This window comes from Saccostrea cucullata, unplaced genomic scaffold (genome assembly GCF_032062105.1).
Source record: "Saccostrea cucullata isolate Sc308-1 unplaced genomic scaffold, CSIRO_AGI_Scuc_v1 ctg162, whole genome shotgun sequence".
Taxonomy (NCBI): domain Eukaryota; kingdom Metazoa; phylum Mollusca; class Bivalvia; order Ostreida; family Ostreidae; genus Saccostrea; species Saccostrea cuccullata.
In genome coordinates, this window is record NW_026930272.1 from 190106 (window position 1) to 212215 (window position 22110).

General features: G+C 33.2%; 2 protein-coding genes across 2 annotated transcripts; one reads left to right on the forward strand and one right to left on the reverse strand.

The window, feature by feature from the left end:
• Positions 1 to 311: 311 nt before the first annotated feature.
• Positions 312 to 5864, reverse strand: LOC134283514 (uncharacterized). The gene is made up of 7 exons (XM_062765978.1): positions 5736 to 5864; positions 4368 to 4791; positions 3825 to 4081; positions 3404 to 3681; positions 2274 to 2495; positions 1391 to 1685; positions 312 to 973 (listed from the first exon to the last, which is right to left on the reverse strand). The coding sequence occupies exons 2-7, from the start codon at positions 4706 to 4708 to the stop codon at positions 660 to 662; spliced, it is 1707 nt and encodes a 568-aa protein (XP_062621962.1). The 5' UTR covers positions 4709 to 4791; positions 5736 to 5864; the 3' UTR covers positions 312 to 659.
• A 5990-nt stretch (positions 5865 to 11854) lies between these two features.
• Positions 11855 to 20654, forward strand: LOC134283520 (quinone oxidoreductase-like). Its single transcript, XM_062766031.1, has 9 exons — positions 11855 to 11919; positions 13053 to 13173; positions 17177 to 17329; positions 18903 to 19066; positions 19313 to 19364; positions 19529 to 19678; positions 19817 to 19918; positions 20083 to 20178; positions 20395 to 20654. Exons 2-9 carry the CDS (start codon positions 13054 to 13056, stop codon positions 20563 to 20565), a joined length of 1008 nt encoding a protein of 335 aa, XP_062622015.1. The 5' UTR covers positions 11855 to 11919; position 13053; the 3' UTR covers positions 20566 to 20654.
• Positions 20655 to 22110: the final 1456 nt, after the last annotated feature.

Consider the following 22110-nt stretch of genomic DNA (forward strand, 5'->3'; position numbering starts at 1 on the left):
TAATGACTGGTTTGATACAAAAGATTGAAATTCAGAGGTAGTTAGTGCTAATATTGTAAAATGCCCTCATTGTAGAAAGAGGGAATCAGAAAAAAAAATAAAAGGAAGAAAATTAAAGTTAATATACGTGTATTGTATCTCGTATACTAGTATAATAATTTACATGAAAACAACAACAAAATTATGAGTTTGATTATGGGGATTGAGGTGGGGTTGAATTGCAGAAGTAATAAAAAAAAAGATGTGTTTGGGACATTCCAATTTCTCCCCTTATAAACTTTTAAAATTTCCAAACGAAGATTTCTTTTTCCAATGAGGTTGTTGTAGACAAATAACATCTCCTGATAATAAACTACATGTAGCTATGTGCCTAGAGAAAGTTGCTAATATTCTACCTTAACAAGATTATGGGCCAGACGACCCTCTAGTACATTTGCACTATGTATGAAGTTTCTACCGTCTTGACAAAACTTAAAAATTTAAACTTCATCAATTCTTATTGTTGTAAGGTCACTTCATGTACCCTGATTACACCCTCCTACAGTAAATTCATGGTAAAAAAATCCAAAAATGTTGGTCAGAAATTAATATAAAATACAAATGTTTCTTCTCTGCATCATGATGGTTTTTGGGCATCTCTTTTTTTGCTAATTTTACTTCTACCATTGGAAAAATTTCTCATATTCTCCACTCTGGTCACTCTCAAGAAGTTCCTTTGCCCTTCTAATCTCCTCTGGCCATATTATGATATCCCTGCTGAGTCTATGGTACAGACAAGGTACTGACTTATGCCCACTACTCTTAATGGCGTCTGTATCTGTCTCGTATTTATATGCTATTCTCCGGGAGACCTTGGTCAGCTCTGCCAGGAGATCAATTTTTTCTGGTTTCGTCTTCAGAGTTTCCTTCAGCTGAGCCTCTAAGTTTGTGATCAGCCATCCTCCTTGTTTATCCCTGTTGTAAGCTTCCTTTCCTGAAAGTAGTCAATCACTTGTTATCTGCTGCAGCACATATGCCAGAGAATCATTTTCAATTTAAATGAAAAAATTTCCACAAAATCTTGATATTGTAAACGAATCCATATGAATGTTATAAAATGTGTAAACTACAGGCACTGGAAATTGTGTAGAATACAGGAACTTAAATATTTTGTAAGGCTGTTTAGGAATTTTTTTATAGTTTGTTTAGGAATTTTGTTAACTATACAGGTGCTAATAAATTGTGTGAAATTGTTTAGATGTTGTAAAGAATACTGGCTAGTATTACTACATGCATATTATGGGATGCTGTATAAGACATTTTGCAGAAATTCCATGTACTGTATATCTTAAGTCAGAAGATATTTAGAAATATCCATATGCTGATTGCTAATTACATAATAAACATATACCTGGAGCAGAGGCAAACATGACTAAAGCGTCGTTGACACAGGGTGGTGGATCACTTATTATAGGCTCTGGGAAAAAGAAATCCAGAATCTCTTGTTCACATCCGTGACATTCCTGCTTTATTTCTGTCACCTGATCAAATGTGAAGCCTTCTTTAAGTAAGGTCTCAAATAACTTGGTAGCTGTCTCCTCTCTTCCCTCTTCTTCATGTGGTGAGATTGGTGGATGCTCCCTGATATATTTTTTGTAATCCAAAATATGTCTGTGGAGTACTGCAAGTTTTGCTCTTTTTTCCCACTGTATAAGAATTGTGAAAAAATAAAATGCAAACATTATAAAATGGAACATCCTCAACATGAAACAACAACAGAGAATTCAAATCATAATTAATCATTTTATAATCCTTTTTCATAATTAATCATTTCCATGCATATTTTACATTCAGTTTTTCTTATCCTTCGTCTATTTTTTCTTTAGTCCATCAAATTCAGGATAAAGAGGAAATATTTTACCTAATACACAAGTACTAGTAAACAATTCTGCTTCTAAAACACTGACTGTAGCTGCTACACATAGACATTGTTTTAATTAACCTGGGTCGATCTTTGAGGTCAACTTTTTATTAGGGACAAAATTTATTGGAAAGTTTTGTTTACAGATGATTAAATGAAATGATAGTCTGATGCGTGGATGGAATTTTGTTCATTGAGTCGTAATTTGTGGATAAGACTGTTGGGGTAATCCACAAATATTTGCTACAAAAGTAATAATGTCTGAACAGTCATTCAACAGTGACTGATTTTTTTCTGAACTGATACTAATAGTTCCTAACTATAGGTACCAGTAACTTTTACTAATTATGTTGCAGTTTAATCTTATACTTGCCTCCTGGATTTGCATTAACCTGGTCTGTGTTTCTTCCTCTGTCTGCTTCCTGATACTTCTCTTAACGTCTGTTGTATCCTTATGTGAGGTATCTCCTGAGGCTTCTACAGAATCAGGGTGCTTTAGACCAGCCTTGATTTCCTCTTCTGCTGTTAACACATTGACCATCACTCCAGGATCAAAATTTTCATGACCATCTAAACCAAATCGGCTCCTGCATGACTAAGAAAAATATATCAAATTATTAACAACTGTTCCAAACATATATGTTTTCTTCTTTACAAAGTTGTTAAATTCTTGACAAAGAAAAAAAAATCATGTTCAGGAAAATGACAAAATGCACTATAATATTATTTTTTATGATACATACTATAATATTTTTTCTTGAAAATATTATAAACAGTGTTGAACATAAGCTTCTCTAAAACATGATAAAAAAAGATCACATGTACACAGTTCACCTTGACGAATGTATGCTTTTGAAAGAGCAAAGTCCCAAATTAAATTAATGATCGGTGCATTCCTAGATGCAACATTTTATGCAAGTTTGGACTAAGTAGAGCTTGTAGTTTCTATGGAATAAACTTGCTCTAAAAGCTTAAACGTGGTTGCTTATCTAGAAAAAGCAGGTCAGATATAACATCAAAAGCAAGGTTAGCAATGTGTATCCTTGATGCATAATCTATACATTTTTACTTCTGTGTATGTACCATATCGAGTGGTGTACCTCTCTACATGCATTACACATCTTTTAAAGATAGGTCCAGATATGACTTGGAAAACAGCCACTGGAATATATGTATATGCTCTAAAAACCTTAACCTGGTCACTCATTTTGAAAATGTTGGTCAAATTCAGCATCCAAAGCAAGTCTGGTCATAGCAGTATACAGCTAAGCAAGTTTGGTCAGCTAAGCAAGTTTGGTCAACATAGGCTTACAATTCTTTTAGAAATTGAATTGCATGTAACCTGTGCCAAATTCTTTAACCTGACTACTTACTTGAAAAATGTATGTAAAGATACAGCATCTGTAGCAAGTCTGGCAGTCTGTATTCTTAGATCCATCGTCAATGCAACCTTTACTTGAAAAAAATCTGCTTCAAAAACTTTATCTAAGGATATTTTATTACCTGAATGAAAAAAAGACAGGGTTTGTCTTTAAGAGCTGGACAACTGTTGTGGTCAAACATTCTGACAATGTCTCTAGTTAAGAGTGACCTTCCATCATTGAAGAACAACTGATGTACCCTTTCAGTCCTGCTTTGTTTCTTTTGAATATTGATCCCAGATGGGTGCTGCTCAGTGGACTCAGATTTATTGTCTTTCATAGGATCGGATACCTCTTGTCCATGTGTACTGATAATCAGCACAACATAGCTTGGGTTCAGTTTCTCACACCAATTAATTCCTAAAGCATATTTAATTTTGCTAATCATATAATGACAAAGACTGCACAAAAATATCAGTTATCCGGAATTCTCACATTGCTTTAATATGCTTGTGAAAAGATAAATACCACACAAGATAAATAGAAGTAAATGTAATAATAACCTTCTTGTAAAAACTGCTTTGCTTCTTGAGCAGTTGGGTTGGGTTTCTTTTTCACAAAACATCCAAGCCTTTCAAAACTATCCCTCATTTTCTTAAACTCGTTTGAAGAAGAATGCCTGTTCTCTAAAGACACCTCAACCTCTTGAGAATCAACATCAAAATGTAATAAACCAATGTAGAGACACAGTCCGGGATTTTTCAGGGGATAACTGTTCTCCTTCTCCCCATTGTCATTAGTGTTTGTTCTGGCAACAAATCTATGCAATACAAAATTTTTAAAATAGTATGCAAAGAGTAGGGGGTCGTTGCAGCATCAAGCAGTGGCAGAACCTAATGGTATTTTTGTCTGACATTTATAGTTTCTTGATAACAATGATAGGAAGAACTCAAAATTTCTACCAGAGGTAAAACAACCTTTTTATCATGTGAAATACACTTTCGGCCATTAAAAAAATGATCAAAAATCTTTTAGATTTAAATTCGACGCAACCCAGATTATGAGACATCATTCTAAGATGCTACATAACAAAAAAAAAATCATACTCAATGCCAGAATCCTTTGAGTCAGTATACTCTACAGGTTTTGCAGAGAGGTCTGGGGCATTCCCTTGATTTACATTTTCCACTTTCTGAACTTCTGGAAACTCCAGCTCCATGCTTTCATGTACTGGAGTCTGTACAGGGGTAACAGTATCTACTCGGTCTTTTGAAGAACTAGAACAATTTTGATTGTTGAATTTGTCCACAATTTGTTTGGCTTGGGTTTCGATGCTTTCTGGACTGTTGTTTTCCATTGATACAACCATTTGACATGTTTTTGATCCATGATCAAGGTATTTATCATTTCCTTCACTCTTAGTGTCTTCTATGGTGAGAGAATGCATAGAAGACAGGAGGTCCTTGTTTACTTTACAAACCACAACCAAAACAAATTTGATTCCATCATCATCACCATCATCCAACAGCTCTGAATGTAAAACAAAAATTAATCTTATTGTGAAAATAATTCTGACAGAGAAACTTAAAGAGAATTAACATAGAGTGTACGTAAAAATAGCATATTTAATATATTGACTGATGTTATTCATACTAATTGCTAGTCCATTATTTATGAACTGAATTAAGGACAGATTTTTTCCGTTATTTCCCGATCATGACAAGGAGCGTACATTGGGTGTGACCGGTTGGCAGGGGATGCTCTCTGCTTCATGGCACTTGATCCCACTTTTTATTTTTTGGAGGTCCATGTTTGCTCTGCTACTATTTTGTATTGTTTTATGGTCCCTTTTGATCTTAAATACTGTTTGTTATCTCCATATGTTTCATATACATGTATTACAAATGAAGAACTGCTGAGCAGATGTAAACAAGAGGACATGGGTACCATCATTACCAAATGCCAATGGAGGTGGATTGTACACGTTCTCCGAAAAGACCTCCAGTCAACAACAAGAACAGCTTTGCACTGGACCCAAAAGAAAGAGGGGGAGGCATAGAACATCATGGCGAAGGACAGTTGAAAGCATGATGAAAGCTTATGATACATTAGATTGTATCATTAGTGATCAATCATGTAGAAATTTGCTTGTTCCATGAAGCAGTGAGGCTGCTCTGCATTTGTGATGCTTAATGATATAAGTTTATCAATAAGCAGTGATTTAGCATTAGCGGTTGAAAAGGTAAACCATTAATGCAATAATTTATGGCATTAAGCGTTAAAATTGCAACACTTAATGATATGTGTATCATTAAGCAGCGTTATATCATTAGTGGTTTCTACAGGGCTGATACCTAGTGCAACTGATGATCTTCGAAAACATTTAAGTGAAATAAATGAAAACATTTCTAAAATCCAAGCATGTTCAATTTAATAACTCATTTGTACATAAGAAATATGGCAAGAAATTCTACCTTCTAGTTTGTTGTGGATCTTATTTGACTGATGATTCCAAAATGTGTTCCAGTAGACATTGTCTATGATGACAATTAGTGACTTTACTGACTTAAGATTTCTCTCAATAGATTTTGCAGTTGAAGTTAGTTTTTCTGAAGAAAAAAAAACATCAATATTTTAAAAAATAATATTATAATAAGATAGTGACATTTCAAAGATTAATATTTTTTTGTTTGTAAGGTGCATTTTTCTCTTGAATTGACTGTTTCTTTAATGTCCATTTCTTGAATTTTTCACTTATACTGAGATACCACCACTTATAGATGAAGAGCTCTAAATCTAAACCTGTATTTTTTTGCACTATATGTCTAATACATGACATGTATTATGGACAGATGATACCAAAAAAAAAAAAAAAAAAAAAAAAAAAGGATGTCTTAATAGGGCCAAAGTAAAATTATTGTATGTTTGGAATTGCCTCCCATCTCATTAAAATGCCCCCTCCTGAAAAAATTTTATTGAGCAAAAGTAAGAAGCTAATTCTTATTTGATAAATTTTTGGCCTGTTATCACATGCACCACACAAAACACTTATGTAGTGTCAAATCTGTGCAAAATCAGGATTCGTTGTTGATGGTAGATACTTTTATTTCAAAAAGTAAGAAAATGTTTTTTTTTTTACTGTGAATTGAGATTTTTATTAAAAATTTAAAATTTATCTTCAATTTTGAAAAAAAAAAAATCCTCCCTCCCTCCTGTGTCTGAAACCCTCCAGACATCAATTCCAAACAAACAATTTTTAAAGGGTGGCTTGGTATAAATTTCTTGGACCCATTTTTGTTGCAAATGATGCAAATATTAAATTTCTAAAATATTAAGATATTGTAAACTTTCTATGATGTTCAAACTTCTACCTTTTGGCAACAATCCTTATTAATCTACACAAATTGTTTCACTTCAACATGTTCAAATCCCATTATTGTGAAATTTTGATTGAAAAATTTTTAACTTCTCAGTTAAACTTGTTTAATTTACTATTATATACATGACACATGCTGTTATTTTCAAATACATGTAATTTAATTTTAGTTGTAACATATGTCATTTGATTGCATAAAAAAAATTTTAGTTTATATTATTTCATTTGTTATTTAAAATGCAAATCTACATTAATATTTACATTTCCAATGTCTTTGTCTGAGATAAAATTACAAATTGTAAATGTACTTTATTTCCCCATCAATGTATTGACGTGGTTCCAAAAAAACCACTTGCAGGGCGGGACAAACAGCTAGTCAGAAGCAGGGCTTGGAGCACGTGGATTGGCGGAATCAAAGCATGTAAGTTTAAGGAATAACTGTCAGATTTTTCAATTTCATGACGATGATCAATCGATTGGCTTGCGTGATAATTTTATGCATAAACGCCTTTGGCGTTTATGCTAATTATAATTAAATACAGGTTTGTAATCATACATTTGCACATATTTTAAGATATTATATGACACCATATCTATTCATAGCTGCAGAATGGTAGCTCTCTGCTTGAGAAAATTTGTACAGATAAAACAGAGAGCTACAGATCCATGCATTGTAAGAACCATCGATTGACGCTACCCTTTTTTGTGTTGCTCATTTCAGGTATTAGCCTATTTCTTGTAGTTTATGCTTTTTTACGCTCTTAGTTTGGTATCTGGTAATCAATCATCTATTTTGCTCCAATTATTGATAATTCATATACAGATGTACCTTTTGGTCTGAAACAGTCCTCTATCATGTCTACATGGTCTATGGATTTGGAATATCAGTTTAATTGAAAGATTCCCATTTTTATGTCCATGCAATTCCACAAACTTTTGAACAGTCTAGCCGAACTCAAAAAACGACGTGAACTCCAAAAAAGAAGTCTTTGGCTCCGTCATGCATTGCGGCAAAATGGCTTCCGATGTAAACAAACGATGGATTGTCGTTCGCTTTTCCAAAATACGACTGAATAATAGCTGTATTTAGTAAACTGTGACTGGATTTCAATTTTTGTTGAATAAATAATTGTACCCATTAAATTATTTAGTGGTTATTGACTTAATTATCACTCTGTACTCTTGCAAAATAGTGATTTGGGATATAGTTACCGACAAGGTCAATAAAGTGTAAGAATAAATTTTTAACTTGTCCCCTTGATTTAAATTTTATGCCATAATTCCTACTGTAAAGATGCTTAAATTTTACTTCTAAGACACTTATATATATCGTTTTTTTTAATGAAAAATACAATTTTGGCGGCGGAGCAAGATATTAACAGGTATCAATTTGAGAAGACTTTTTTACCGTAATTTTAAAAGAATGATTTTTTTTGAAGTTCTTAAACAGCATAGATTATAATTCTAAAAATGTTTTCATGATTATATCTATTCATATGTGAAAACATTAGGTATATATATAGCGATGGTGATAACTAACGCTCTCAATATTCAGATGTCATACAGGATTATATGACGAAATAATATTACAAATAGGTAAAAATTCGGTCAATGTTTAACAGTTACAACATATATATTACATGTTCAATTTTACATATTTTTCCCTATTTTTTATTAAATATTTAATTCCCAAACGTTTATTTTTCTTATATATTTGATCTAACTTGAAACGTGAACTTTCTTCAAAAAAGCCTCGGAGGAAATGTGGAAACTGATTGGATTCTCATGTAACTGTCACCTGATGATAAGTAAAACTCAAAGGTCAAGAACTCTTATTTATGATTAAAACCATCAATTCATTACTTTTTTAATTATTGGTAAGATGTATTTACAATGCAGTTGCTCATTGCTGATCTAAACATCCTGAAATTCATTCGTACACGATAGACATGAAAGACAGAGGAAATTCGAACTGAAAATTTAGCGTTCCTTACTTACAAAAAAAACTTTAAAATCAGTAAAAGTAGTTCTAAAATGACTAACTTTGTCACTACAAACAAATTATCAACCAAGAGATGTTTTCTATATATTACGACTGTTTAATTTGTATTTTGTATCCTACTTGTACGATGTCTGGCTGAACCTCGAAGTTGGTCAACTTTGACTTGAAATTAAAAACTATTTGCACATGAAATCAAAATTCTAACAAATACGTTCTCTAAAACTATTTATTATTAATCATTTCTCAGTACTTACATTATTTTAAAGAATTCCATATATTTTTGCAAAAACACTTTTTATAAGAGCCCACTTTTCATGATTTTTGACGATTTTTCACCGTTTTTTATATAACTGCGCATGCGTTGGAATTTATATACACGTTTTTTGGAGTCTTTTCTCCTACCTGAAATTCTCACTTTCCGTTAAGCCGTTTTTGGAGAAGAAGATTTTGAAAGGTAAATGATTAAATGAATATTTAGAAATAGGGGTTAAATGTATGGTGTCGGACATCATTTATAAAGCTGGGGTAAACATAAAATATAAGAAATGATACCTGTAGTGAAAAAATCCCCTTCACCCAAGGTTTTTTGTGGCAAGTTTGCTTTATTGGCCCAAATTTTAAGTGGTTCTCCAGCTAAGAAGTCACAGAATAACATGTGATCATTGTTTACTTGCATTTTTCATTTCCAAGCATTAACAGTCAAAATATGTCACAACACAGAAATTGTCATTTACAAAAATTACTGATTGGTCGATTGATGTTGCTCAACTCCATGCAATCACAACTCGTGAAAAAATCCCAAACTTTTTTTAATACTGTATATTATGCCAAGAGTTTATAATGAGAATAGCATATCAAAAACCCTTGGCTAATGATGATGATCTTCTCCTAGTAAAATAATTACCTGGTTTAATTTGGTCCTCTTCAATGCCTACATCAACCACTTTAAGTTTTTCCTCAAGCAGAGTTTTTATCTCCCTGGATAGTGGTTGTAAAATTTCTTTGTTCTTAATATAAAATAACCCTGTAAAGTAATTTTGATATTATACTTCAGTTCTTCCGAAATAAAATGTATTATGTATAATGAGTATAATTATAAGAATATATTTTTTTTAAAAATACAAACTTTCAAAAATGACATTGAAGAAAATCAAAACAGGAAAACTTACTACTGTGAAATAATATTTTTCAAACAGAATTTGTTGTAAAAATTTAGAACCGTTACAACATTTCTCATCACTACATCAGATCAAAGTTTTAAAGACGTTAGTAAGATCTAAATATATCTCTTACTCCGTTCAAAGCTTACCTACTTCCCCAGACATTTTGAGCGATTGAGGCTAGGCTTACTTTCGTTTCATTATTTACAAATGGGGTGCTACTAAAACGCGGAACGGAACAGAAGCAGGAAATCTTGAATCAAGCCATTTTTCCCGTTATTTATATATATCAGACCGGAACCATTACACTCGATTATAAAAGTTCATAATTAACATTACTAATGCAATGCTATTCATTATTTTTTTCAGAACGAGCATAATTTTATATTTTTATCTAATTTACGGTGGCGTCTAATACTCTAAGTGCCCTTCGTATTTATTTTTTAAGTTGGAAATTCCAACTTTAAAGTTGGCATTTTCCACGAACATGAACAATGGAATCCTCTAAGTGTATTGAAAAAACCTCTAAAGTTGGCTTTTCCAACTGTAATCTTTGCTTCTAAACTTTTTAAAAATGCTTTGTGTCTCATTATTTTTATTTTTAACAAATAACTTTTTATAACATTCTCTTTAGAGAAGCCCCCCCCCCCCCAGGCTTTGAACGTCTATATGTATATTCAGTAAAAGTGACCTTGGATCCCCCTAGAAAACGGTGACGTACACCTCCTCGGAAACACAACACAGATCTATGCATGTGCTATTGGTATGAAAAGTTATTAGTATGTAGCTAAATAAACCTTCCACTACACTTCTCCTCCCCCACGAATAAGGTTTTTCACTTTAAGGAAAGATAACGAAATTTCTGGGTTGGTTTTTTAACAGTAGGTAAAACTGCAAAGTGAAGGCCACAGGGTAATCTAAAATCATACATGTAGTACAGGAATATTTAGAAAGTTGTCACAGATAATATACATGTTTAATATGAAAACTCTATCTCCAATAAATCACGGACTGTTCTTCAAAAAATTATTACAAAGGACCTGGTTTGAGTCTAAATATGTATTCCCTTTTATAGAAAAGTGGACAGGCTTTCATCCACTTAGGCCAAGTCACGTACAGGGTAAAAAATCATAGTATATTTGGAAAGGTGGATATACATGTATGTCACAGGTAATGCAACTGTAAATTATGAAACTGTATCTCTTCCCTTTCAAAAGTTTTGGCCAAGGTTAAAGTTTTTGCAATAAACGGAAAGACAGACAGACGAGTGAGTTCCAGTGTCCCTTCGCTTTCGCGAAATTGGGAAATAAAAATTGTTGCGTCAGCCACGCAAACGTACCTGTTTTAGGAAATGAGGAATCAAAACATTTAAAGTATGAAAGTCATTGTATCTCCCCCCACCCCCCCACCACCACCACATACAATGCCTTTAATTTATTTTTTTTATAGGTGAATGGTGAAATTTCTGTATTGATTTTTTCTTATTGACATGAAAAAAAATCCTTGCTTAAAACCATGATGATTCATATCTTATATGGTCATTAAATTGGAGTGATAGAATATTACATGGAATTCATGTTATTGATCATTTTGATATGGCCGATAAACTGTATATTAACACATTTTTAAGTGGTCATTTGAGTTATACACACTAGAAATAGCCGACAAAATTCGTAATGTTAAACATAGAGAGGTGAAAGTTGACATCTTTAACAATTTGTTATCTGAATTTGAAAATACAAAGGGTGTTTTATCATATGTATTCCACTTTTAACAAAAGTTTGCTTTCATCAACTTAGGCCAAGATCACGTACAGGGTAAAAAATCAAAGTGTATTTGGAAAGTTCAATATATGTCACGTAATTGTGTGCATGTGAATTATAAATTAAACTATATCTCTTCCCATCCAACAATTATGACCAAGGTTAAAGTTTTTGCAATAAACAAGACGTACGAGTGAGTTAAATGTACAATATTTCGCGAAAAGGGAAATAAAAATTTATGAAATCTGTTTTAAGAAAGATAATAAAGCATTTAAAGTGATGCATTTGATGATTTTATACAATGTTTATGCTATAATTTATCTCTGTCCTTGTATAGGTGAATGGCAACAGTTAAACGTCGTACATCTTTATAAAAAGTGACCATTGATGGCCAAACATATATTTTAAAAATTGCGCGCTGGTAATTTTAATGGGTGTACAGGTAACTCTTATCTCACCCATTTTACGGTCCCACCTGAGTTAAACACACTAGATAGCGGATCTTCATGTTTAGCCCTAGTAGAACTGACATCTTTATTTGTTATCTGAATTTAAAAATAACTTTATCTATATTCCACAACAATAGTTTGTGTATACCTAACTATGGTACAGGAGAAATGACATAATTTCATGAAAATATCAAGCCAAGGTAACTCAGATTAACGCACCGTTCACAAAGCTCAGTCGGTAGAGCGCACGCTGGGCGTGATCTGGCGGTCGTGAGTTCTCGGTCGCGACATTTCCTGATTAAAAATGGATAGCAGTTAACTATTCCTTTGCCATGCTCTCAGCACTTGAAGTGAAAAGTGCGGGTCATTCGGATGAGACCTTTTGAAAAAAACCGAGGCCCCGTGTCTCGACATGCGTCGGCACGATTTACTGATAAGTCGGACCAAAACAATGTCGGACTACCGGTATAACAAACTCGGACTATAACAAACTCGGACTACACAAAGCCGGACCATAACAATCTCGGACTATAACAAACTCGGACCATAGATTAAATTTACTATATTTTAATATAATTATGTTTGAAATTAACAGTTATAAACACCTGCAGAGAAAATCTATACGCCCGCTGTGCCATTTACTATTTTTAAATACCAAATTTATTTATATTTTGTTACAGAGATATTATGACTTTTATAGTCTACAGATACGTATAACCAGACAAAAGCAATTTTGAGAGCATGATTTTTAGTGTGTATTGCTTTTACAAATTTCCTATGTCGTTGAGAATGCCTGTCGAGAAAATTTTACTCTTGGTTATTTTTTTAAAGCTATATTGATTTTAATTAATATATCTATTTTGATAAAGTATTTTGTCGAAGACAAATAAATAAAAAATGAGGAAAAAATATATATTATTAACGCATAGCTTTTTAATCTTAATTTATAAGTTTTAATGCAATAATAATACTGCGTTGTTAGACTTTTATAAATGAAACGAGCACTTTTATACAATATTTACTGATAGTTTCTTATTTCAGCATGTTTGTACGATCTGTTGTGAATACAGTAATGCGAGCCATACGAGTAAAAGAGTTTGGAAGCCCAGAGGTTTTAAGACTTGAAACAAATGTTCCCTTGCCAAAACCTTCAAATGATCAGGTAATATTTATACCCCCCGCTTGAAAAGTGGGAGGGTATATACTGTAGTAATCGTTGATTCCGTCCGTCCGTCTGTTACGCTTTGGGTACCTGCACGTGTTTTTATCCGCAACTCCTCTCATACAACTGAATGAAATTTGATGCAACTTTCACAGAATCTTTATTACATATTGCCATTGTGCACCTCCTGTTTTACTTTTTGATCCGACACATATTTTGGGTTTCCGGCCAAAGGAAAACATGGACTTTTTCACCAGTTATGGGAGGCGGGGGGTATCATTTAGTGAGCTCATCGCTCACAGTACCTCTAGTTATTTACAGGTTACAAGACACTAGAAAATTTTTGGTTTTTTTTTCAAGTGAACGTACTAAGGTCATTTCTTATCATTTAATTATGATTTTAAATGTAAACTAGAGGTACTGTGAGCAATGAGCTCACTAAGTGATACCCCCCGCCTCCCATATGAATATATTGGCAGTATCCATGTTTTGCTATGGAAAATCCAAAATATATGTCAGATCAAAAAGTAAAATAAAAGGTGCACAATGGCAATATGTAATAAAGATTCTGTGAAAGTTTCATTAAATTTCCTTCATTGGTATGAGAGAAGTTGCGGATAAGAGATGGGTACCCCAAAGCGTAATAGACGGACAGAAATACCGATTACTATATACCCTCCCGCTTTTCAAGCGGGGGGTATAAAAAATGAAACTTTCTTTCACTTTTCTAAGAAATTTACGCATCGAAAACCGTGCGCACGAACACATCACAACAACGTTAATGTTGCTGAAATTCAAAATGGCTCTAACAAAGACACGTTGTCTAAAATTGTCGTGTCTAGATTTTATTGATACAGTTATCAAAAGAATTTTAAATGATAAAAAATTCCGCAGCATTTATAGGATCGCTCGTGAAATAAAAGTAGAAATAAAGAATACAACTATAGAATCATTTATTTAAGAAATAAGGTATCATTTTTTGGGTTTTATTGAGATGTAAAACGGGTTGGTCACGTGATCAAATCCCATAAAGCCCGAAGGGCTTTATGGAAGATTTGATCATGTGCCAACCCGTTTTTCTTAAAATATAAAAAATGATACCTTATTACTTATATTTACATTTGTGACTTATTCATACTTTATATTTGCCTGATTGTTACTTTTAACGTGTGAAATGCGTTAATTTTTCAAACCCAACGGCATGTATGTAATCCACTAAACGCGCGTCGACCCTTTATGACGTCACAGAGAAATTACGTCGAACGTTTATCCAAACGCACATCTATGACCTCTTGACCCCATACCTGTACTTACACCGTTATAAAAACGCTTGCCTTCAGTAGTGTTATATAAAGGAAAACATTTGCAAATGTAAATATTGAAAGATATATATGTAATAGATATATAAAATTACTTTAACTTTAATTAAAGGAAAAAAACTAGAAGAAGTGTGAGCGATGAGCTCACTAAATGATACCCCACGCCTCCATATATTTATAATTGCAAATTCCATGTTTTGCTGTGTCCGGGAAACCCAAAATATGCGTCGGATCAAAAAGTAAACTAGGAGATGCACAATGGCAATATGTTATAAAGATTCTGTGAAAGTTTCATCAAATTTCATTCAGCGGTATGAGAGGAGTTGCGGATAAGAGATGGGTACCCCAAAGCGTAACAGACGGACGGAATTAACGATTACTATATACCATAATATTTATACCCCCCGCTTGAAAAGCGGGAGGGTATATAGTAATCGTTAAAGTCATCATTCCGTCCGTAAGTTCCGTCCTTCCGTCTGTCCGTCCGTCCGTCTGTTACGCTTTTTGGGGGTACAATTTATCATCCGCAACTCCTCCTAAACCACTGAGTAAAATTTGATGCAACTTTCACAGAATCTTTATTACATATTGCCATTGTGCACCTCCTATTTTACTTTTTGATCCGACACATATTTTGAGTTTTTCCAGCCACAGGAAAACATGGACTTTTTCACCAGTTTTAACCATATGGGAGGCGGGGGGTATCATTTAGTGAGCTCATCGCTCACAGTACCTCTAGTTACATTTGCAAATGTTTTCCTTTATATAACACTACTGAAGGCAAGCGTTTTTATAACTGTGTAAGTACAGGTATGGGGTCAAGAGGTCATAGATGTGCGTTTGGATTAACGTTCGACGTAATTTCTCTGTGACGTCATAAAGGGTCGACGCGCGTTTAATGGATTACATACATGCCGTTGGGTTTGAAAAATTAACGCATTTCACACGTTAAAGTAATAATCAGGCAAATATAAAGTATGAATAAGTCACAAATGTAAATATAAGTAATAAGGTACCATTTTTTGAGTTTTATTGAGATGTAAAACGGGTTGGCACATGATCAAATCTTCCATAAAGCCCTTCGGGCTTTATGGGATTTGATCACGTGACCAACCCGTTTTACATCTCAATAAAACTCAAAAAATGATACCTTATTTCTTAAATAATGGATGCGGTCAATGACTAAAGATCATAAAACATTTAGTGAATATATAGTCCTAAAAGAATATTACTTTGTAATCTGAGAATCTTTTAATTTGAAAAAAAATAGAGGTACTGTGGGCACTGAGCCTACTAAATGATACCCCCTGCCTCCCATAAAATTACAATGGCAAAGTTCCTGCTTTGCTCTTGGAGAGACTTAATAAGTATGTCAGATCAAAAAGTAAAATAAAAGGGGCACAATGGCATTATGTTATAAAGAATCTGTGAAAGTATCATTAAATTCTACTCAGTGGTATAGGAGGAGCTGCAGATAAGAGATGGATACACTTCAATATTATAGAAAGAATGTCTGTGTCCATGTTTTGTTCTGCATGGGGAACCCGAAATATTTGTCCGATCAAAAAGTAAAATAGGAGGTGCACAATGTAAGAAATATTCTGTGAAAGTCTCATTATAAATTTCATTCAGTGGTATAAGAGGAGTTGTAAATAAGAGATAGGTACCCCATTTTTAGCGTTCAGACAGATGAACAGCTAGACGGACGGACGGACTTTAGTCTTTACTCTTGTTATTTCCATTCTTATTTCAATACTCAGGCACATGAAATTACTTATTTTTCTTTTTTAAAATATTTACCCCATACCTAATAATATACATGTATTTTTAGACATGGGGTTAAATTTTGTTTATATGAGAAAAATAAGTAAAGTCAGGTGTCTGTGGTCAATACGATGTACATGTATCCCGGTGAGCTGGAAATTAAAGATACCACAAAGCCTGACTTACCTTTTTCATATTAGGATATTTTAATTGAAAATGACGTTAATGGTGATCTAACAATCAAGCTTTATGATAAACGTGATGACTGATTTTTCAATCTTCAACTTCCCTTGCTTATACAGCAATAGACTTCCATCACCTGCATACAGGGTTTATATCTCTCAGTTGGTTCGATACGCAAGAGCATGCTCTACGTAGGAACAATTTCTGAAACCAGGTGACAGGTAAATTTTTGACAAACAAGTTGATGAAAAATTAATATCAGCAGTATCGTTTAAAGTCATCATTTCGTAAGTTCTATGGTCGATACAATGCATATGACCTTTTTAGCAAATACAATTTATCATCAAGTCAAATGCTGACTGACGTTTTACATACTAATTTTAAGGTGATAATTTATTTACCACGGAATTGTCGACATATGTTTCCGTTATTTCCCGATCAGGACAAGGAGCACATGACGGATGTGAACGGTTGACAGGGGATACTTACTCCTCCATGACACCTGATCCCAACTCAGATGTTTTGGAGGTGTTTTGTTTGCTCTGCTCTAATTTTGTATTGTTGAGTGGACTTCTGAACTTGAATACTGTTCCTAATTTCCATATCTTTAATTTTAATTAATTAAAAATAGAATTACAAGGGCACGAATAAATTACACTTTCTTACCGAGAATGCTGTTAAAAATTTTCATATAACGTTTAATTATTTTTTTTAAAATGTAATTTCATTTATAATAGGTTCTGATCAAAGTCCATGCAGCTGGAATTAACCCGGTAGACACATACATAAGATCAGGAACATATGCTGCAAAGCCAACCCTGCCGTACACCCCCGGAAAAGATATAGCAGGGGTTGTGGAGGAAGTGGGATCCAATGTGAGACACCTAAAGGTATAAAAAAAATGGTTTATATATATTAAATATATGTATTTATGATATGATATATAACTACATCATAAATATCGTTATATTCTGTAAATAAAAATTGTTTAACTACAACTTTTTATTTCAATATCCGAGAAAAGTAATATATTAAATGTCTGCTTCATAAAGAAGTTCATTTTTTTTAAAAAACGTATTCATCTTGAAAAAAAATATATCGAACAACTGGTTGTCTGAATAAAATTCGAAATTGGCACAAAAATAAATACACTGTATAATTTTATTCCTCAAAGTGAAGGCCAATAATAGATAACTACAAAAATCCAAATGTAGAATATCAACCATAAGGCAAAGTTCTTGTGCTCGTTCTGTTCCCTTCACAAGAAGAAGGTATGGTTTCCATACAAATTTTGCCCTGTGATTTTCTAAAAAATGAGACTGGTGTAAAAGTTGAAAAATCATGCTATTTAGATAATTAAAATTCAATGCACAAAAATCATACAAGTCATTTTTTTCACATGTGTTTTTAAATGCTAATTATGACGTCATAAACATGTGCATTTTCCCGTATTTTCGTAAAAAGTTGCAGAAGACACCAATTTTCAATAGAATTTTCTTTCAGATAACATTGTCCACAGGCATCGCCCACAAAGATCTTGAGATATGTGATTTGTTTTTGAATTTTGCACAAAATATCAAAAAATTAACGTGGGCGACGACTGTGGACATTGTTTTCTAAAGGAAAATCACCCTTGAAATGTGACATTTTGAGGCTTTTTCTGTTGAAAATAGAGAAATGCTTCACATTAATGACTTCATATTTGCAGAATGTAAACCTTCATGCCATATTCTTTCCTGATTTATCAGAGTCATTTATTTAACTAATATCTAAGCTAGTTTCAAAACTTTTTGATGTCATTACATTTTTAGGGCGCAATAAAGCTAAAACCATACCTTCTTCTTTTTCTCAACCTTTGGAGCGTTTTTTTTCGTTTGACACATATCAGAAAATCCACAGAAAGACTAAAGAGGAAGATGTTATGTTAAATAGAACGGAAAAGATACATGGACATATGTAAACAAATTGCACTCTATATGATTAATGATGGGCATGTCAATCTAAATAATTATCGTAATTTACTTATAAATAGCGCTAGAAATCTACATTTCTTTACCTTTCTGTTTTATATATTCTCAAGGAAATGACTGTCGGTATGCATTAACTTATACTTGCCCTATTCAATAAAAATTCAAGAGAAGAAAATCCATCTGAGTATTTGAATAGTCTGTAAAACTAAGTCTAGTTTGCAGGACAGAAAGACCAAATATGAAATAAGAAGTCGGAAAAATTCTAAACCGACATCATTTATAATACTGAAATAAAACATAAATATTTTTGGGTATCTAGACAATTTTTTAGTCTGTCAGAATATAATTTATATCTAAAATACTATGGTTTTTTTTTTTTTTAAGAAAAATTGCCTAGCAAAAATACATATAATTTCAAGAAACTATGACTACATGTCTATTATTAAGCATGTCCTCACCTTTAATTTGCACATGGGTACTAATATTTTGACAGAAGGGAGACCGAGTATATACTATGTCAGCGACCTCAGGTGGATATGCTGAATATAGTACTGCGGCTTCTTCTGATACCAAACTTCTCCATAGTAACCTGACGTACGAGCAGGGCGCTGGTATTGGGGTTCCGTACTACACAGCATACAGGGCACTAATGATCGTGTTAGTTTATGTGAAGTTGCTTTGAAATAATTTATATTATAACTTAATGAAGCTAATAAATATTCTATGTGGAAATAATTTATATTCATGTATGTACGACAAATTACATTTATTTTATGATACATATCCATATGCTTTGAATATCGAATATTAAAGTACTATTGTCACCGAAAGTTCCACGGAAGTCTTTAGTAACTTTGTTAGTCATTTTGAGATGGAATATGAACGTACTCTTTGTTTTGACAGAGGAGGGGCTAAACCCGGAGAAACGGTCTTGATACATGGAGCCAGTGGTGCTGTACGTGTTATACCGCAATTAATTTTAATTCTCTCAAACTGAGTAAAAGTTTTAAGCTTTTCAGGAAAATATTTCTTTGTAAATGGACAAATTTACTTTAGTAAAGCATGGTTTAACGTCTTCGTCTGATACTTGCTTACCTTTAATCGTGGTTCGGATTACAGGTTGGCTTGGCTTGCGTGCAGATTGCACATTCTAGGGGTCTACGGGTTTTAGGAACAGCTGGGAGTCAGGCTGGCCTCGACTTGATAACAAAGAACGGATGTGACGCTGTTTTCTGCCACAGAGACGAAGGATATGCAACAAAAATCTTAGTAGAGAATTCGTCCTTTTGTTTTCCCAAATTTTGCTTTGAAATTCGTTCTTTTTTACTACCTGAAGCTTTCATGACCAATTACTATATAGAAAAAGAAAAGTTTTTAACTTAATGTATATTTTATACTATTTTTTAGGAAGCTACGAATAATACTGGCCCAAATATCATCATTGAGATGTTGGCAAATGTTAATCTGGAAAGGGATCTAACAATGATTGCAAAGAAAGGACGAATTGTGGTATTTTGAAAATTAATTCATTCAATATATATATTACACACGTGTATTAGTTATTTATGTACCAAGTATAAATTAGTTGCAAAATTTAGTTTCAAAACATAGATATCATCTTGATTGATGAAGCTGTTAACATTACTGATTTTATTTTACAAATTTCCCTGTAGGTGGTAGGTAACAGGGGATCTGTGGAGATCACTCCGCGGTTGGCTATGCAGAAAGAATGTATTGTTACGGGAATGCTTTTGTTTAACGCCTCACAGGTAAGGCAAAATTGGAAAATTCTCATAATAAAAAAAAAAAAAATTGGAAACTTTGCACTATTTAAGTACATATAGTGGAATTATAAACATTTGGGAAAAGAAGCAGAATAAAAAATAATATTATACTAGGAATCATTTTTCCGGAATTGTAAATGCAATGCCAAATTTGACTGTCCTTGAAAAAATAAAACTGTTTGAAAATAATTACATAAACAGGGTGAAATGGACGAGATTGATGCTGCAGTAGCTGCAGGAATGAGGGATGGATGGATAAAACCACACATAGGAAAAGTTTATACATTAGAGCAGGCACCAAATGCTCACGAAGACGTCATCAACAACAAGGGTGCTCAGGGACGGCTGATATTCAGAGTTTCTTCAGAGTGACTTGTGCAACCACTGTAACTCATCTTTATTATTATCCAAGAGTGTTTTATTATAAATTGATTTTATTGAAATAAAAGCATGTAATATTTTGTGAGTGGCTGTTATGTTGTGTGCTTAGCTCGATATTTTTTATCCAAGAATTCTAGCTCTCGCTTAGTGATTGGAAGGTTGGGGTTTAAACCCCGGCCGAACCTATGTTGATGAAATTAGGAAACAACAGTTCCTTCGCCAAGCGCTCGAAGTGAAAGTTTGAAGTGAAAGTTGCGGGACTTTTGCATGAAATCCTTAGAATCAATGTCTCGTGTCATGAAAGGCTTGGGACTTTCTTATGATCCTCCTATTTTAATTCTGATCATACACATATTTCACATTGCAATTTTCATTTGTAAAGGAATTGAGGAATAATATCTTGGTCACATTTAAGACGATGGTCCGCGATATTTTTTTTCTCTTATTGTCAGCAGAAAAATATGATCGGTCGACACTAGTATCGAGCGACACGGTGCAGTCACATTAATTCCAAGAATCACAAATAATTTTAAAACATCAAGAACTTTTAAGTCGGTTCACCATCACCAGATCATTGTTCGCTGAGCTGATATTTGATTTTCACCTTCGGCCGACATTAACGAAAACCTATTTTTTTTTAATGTTCACTTAATACACAGTCTGCCTAATGCCGGTCATAGATTTTCGAATGGTCGATGGACTTTTCAACGAATGTTTCAAATGAAGGAATCGGCCAGCGACGCAGAACACAAAATTGGTCAGCCGACGAAAAAAGATGTCAAACTCTGACAAGACAACGGATGATGAAATGCCGACTGGATTAAGGTCTATATATTTTTTTTTTGAAAAAAAAAATCCCTAATGTTTCTAGAGCTAGCAGGGGTGTTATTTGCAGATCAATACAAATATTGCTATTGTTAGTGTTACTACAGGTTTCTTTGGTGGAACCTTAACACATATTGAACAATTAGATTATACGTTGAAATGATACATAGTATTTTTTATTATTATGCATATAACACAATCAGTTTATCTTTAAAAGTAAGTTATTATATACGTGCTCAGAAATTTTCAAGAATGAAAATAATATCAGCACACATCATTAAAGCCACTGAATACTCGTACTCTTGTTATGAAGGTCTTAGATGCAAAATCGGTAAGCAAACTTTTTTTTGACAATGAACATTGTAATCTTTAAAAAATCTATATTTTGTTAAAAAAAAAAAAAGATTAACCCTAGGAAGGAATAAAATGCAAAAATGCCATTTTATAAATTTTGTTTCAAAAAAGTCAATTCATATCAAAAATAATATTCAAGGTACTGTGAAGTTTGATCTCTTTTGTTTCCTTTGTCCTTCAAGATCAAAATGAAACATAAGAAGGACTATAGATTGCTGGATGAAGTATTAGTGAAATTCAGAGACATATCATAAAGGAGAGGACTTTCCATGGTCTGTTTCTACACAAGAATGAGGGTAAGTCAGTCAGATGTTTACAATAAACATAAATATAATTTTGGTCTATATTAAACTGTGA

Coding starts and splice junctions, on each gene's coding strand:
- LOC134283514 (XM_062765978.1), bottom strand. CDS start 4,708: ATGCATTCTCTCACCATAGAAGACACTAAGAGTGAAGGAAATGATAAA. Junction 2,496..3,403: donor CCTGTCTTTTTTTCATTCAG/GTAATAAAATAT, acceptor TATTTTTCTTAG/TCATGCAGGAGCCGATTTGG. Junction 974..1,390: donor CATGTTTGCCTCTGCTCCAG/GTATATGTTTAT, acceptor GACTACTTTCAG/GAAAGGAAGCTTACAACAGG.
- LOC134283520 (XM_062766031.1), top strand. CDS start 13,054: ATGTTTGTACGATCTGTTGTGAATACAGTAATGCGAGCCATACGAGTA. Junction 19,067..19,312: donor TACAGGGCACTAATGATCGT/GTTAGTTTATGT, acceptor TTGTTTTGACAG/AGGAGGGGCTAAACCCGGAG. Junction 19,679..19,816: donor GATATGCAACAAAAATCTTA/GTAGAGAATTCG, acceptor ACTATTTTTTAG/GAAGCTACGAATAATACTGG.